This window comes from Trichinella spiralis (genome assembly GCF_000181795.1).
Source record: "Trichinella spiralis strain ISS 195 chromosome Unknown Scfld2520, whole genome shotgun sequence".
NCBI lineage: Eukaryota > Metazoa > Nematoda > Enoplea > Trichinellida > Trichinellidae > Trichinella > Trichinella spiralis.
In genome coordinates, this window is record NW_003529459.1 from 1 (window position 1) to 2,543 (window position 2,543).

A 2,543-nucleotide genomic window follows, 5' to 3' on the forward strand; every position below is an offset into this window, starting at 1 on the left:
AGTTTTTTGATTACTATTTTTTTATGACTCTGACATGATTGCATCTTGGTGCGATGGAAAAGCGAATTGATTCAGTACAATATCTCATTATTATTATTTGGGTTTTTCTTGCAGCGCTTAATTCAGAATCTACTGTGAGGAAAGGACTGAAATTAATTTTAGACTATTTTCTTGAATTATTAATTTTATTGCAATAATCTTTTTGCATAATTACTTTTCTTGTTGTTCATTATCATTATCATTATTATTGTTGTAAATTATCTTAATTATGCCCACTCGTCAGAACAGTTTACCAAGCCGTGGGCATTTTTATTCATCTGCTAATCCATCATTTGATCTCAATAACAGGAAAGTTAATTTTTTTTAACTTTTCCCAACATGATTTGCTAGTCACTACAGAGAACTTGTGAAATATGGGGGACTTGAATTTTTTTTCCAATGCACTACTGACTACTGCTCCTAATTTATGAAGGAAACCTCAATATTGAATATTTCTCGATTCTTTTCTCTTCTTAGTTCATCCCTCGTACAGAAAATTATTATTATTATGAAAGATATTTTTCATTTAATTGCAAATGCTAAAGAGACATTTTCCTTACTGCATTCATATGCTAAAATTGCGGAAGTTCATTTATCTTTCTGGCAATTGTTTCATGACTGTCTATCAAGCGATTTCAACCTGTATTACTACGCTTTATTATTGCTACACATATAATGCGCTCATCATCCATCACCCACCTGGTTAAGCAAATCAAATTATTATGAACTTTTTAAATTATTAAAAAATCAATTACAAACAAAATTTACATTCTTGTAAGATGCTTTTGCAAACAATTTTTTCACTGCAAATGTCAATCGCTTTACATTCTCTTCTTTTATATTGTATTATCAGATATTAATTACATCATTCCATTACTCAATGATATAATTCAAAGAACAACAAATTTCTCCAGCCATAAACAAAATACGACACTATTTATTAAATATAAATTTACACACTTGCATAATTGTTTTTACATTTTCAATTTTCCCCCGGACATAAAAATTATAATAAACATTAAGAAGGCATTTAATTTAACAATTCAATTTCATTTCATTTCAATCTGCGCAAAGCGTCAGATTATATGATAAAACAAATTTCCATTTTGAATCAATAAACTTAATAACTCACAGTTCTACAAATATATATATATATATATATATGTGTGTGTATGGTACCACTTGTACATGAACATTATGTGCTTAAAATAATTGAGTAAGTACTCTTGCAACAGAAATAAGCACTTTTCACTTTTTAGGTCAATATATAGCGTTAAATAGCACATCGTTAATGTTTCAATATAATATAAAAGGAGAGAACTGATGCGAAACTATCGTTGTTCTCAAAAACACCGTGCCTAAATATTTGAACGACTCGTCAGCGTTTGCATTTCTCATAAAGTTACAATATAAAAAAAAACAAATTTAATGTGAGTCAATTTGAATTAGTAGGTTTAACCATTATTAAATATATTCAACCATAAAACGTTTAAAGTGAATGCAAACAACAACAATCTCAAAATCATGATAAAAGTAATTGCATAATAAAAACTAAAAAAAGTTCACTATTGCACATGTCCATTTGTTTGAGAGCTTTGAAAAATTGCTTGAAAAAACTAGCTACAATTTTTTATGAGAATGATTTAAAGGGGAAAATTAAGCATGAGGATCAGAGGAAAATATTGTGAAAAGACAAAAAATTTTTCTTTTCTCATAACTTACCTTAACTTGGCTCTCCGTCATGCCAAGACGTGAAGCCAACTTGGCGCGGTCCAAACCGGCGAGGTACTTGGTTTGTTCGAACGTTTTCTCCAGTACAAATATCTGCGGTCCGGTAAATGTTGGACGACTCTGCTTCCTGCATGCAGATGAACAGTCCAAATCCAACATCCGATTATTGCAACTGGTATTCGTTGCCGGTGTTTGGATGCATTGTGGAGCTGCTTCTTGGTGACTCTTCGCTGCCACGGCGGCTGTACCAAGGGCGTGAGCGTGCACATGGGCCAGTTGCCACAAAGCCAACAAGCGTGGATCGGGCTGAGGTTCTTGGTACCACATTTTTGGCATGAATCCAGAATACAACGAATTGGCTTGGTTCCACCAAGTTCCTCCGTGAACAGCTAACGGTCGATCTGGCTTAGTGGTTGTTGCTGTTGTTGTTGTGGTTGCTGGTGGTGGTGGTGGTGGTGGTGGTGGTAGTGGTGGTATTCGAATGTTGTCATCAGGTTGATCATCATTTAGAAGAGCTTGAATTGAATAGGAACAGGTTTTCGGTGCCACTTCAGGGCTCATTTCCATAAGCTTAATTAGCTTAATTTTAGATAATCAGTTTTGTACTGTTTTTTCTTTCTTTATATATGTTTTTTGCTTTCCAAATTGTCAACTGAAATTGAACAATTCTTTCTCATTCACCAAAAGTTCAAGAACTCCTCAACTTGTCCAACTACAATTACAACAACTAATCGCTCGCTTGACCAACAGCTTTTACGATTGAGAATTACTGT

At 33.3% G+C, this 2,543-nt stretch overlaps 1 protein-coding gene across 1 annotated transcript; it reads right to left on the reverse strand.

Annotated features, from left to right (window-relative positions):
* Window positions 1–1,695: 1,695 nt before the first annotated feature.
* Window positions 1,696–2,337, reverse strand: Tsp_13445 (homeobox protein Nkx-6.3). The gene has a single exon (XM_003368395.1). It carries the CDS (start codon window positions 2,335–2,337, stop codon window positions 1,696–1,698), a length of 642 nt encoding a protein of 213 aa, XP_003368443.1.
* Window positions 2,338–2,543: the final 206 nt, after the last annotated feature.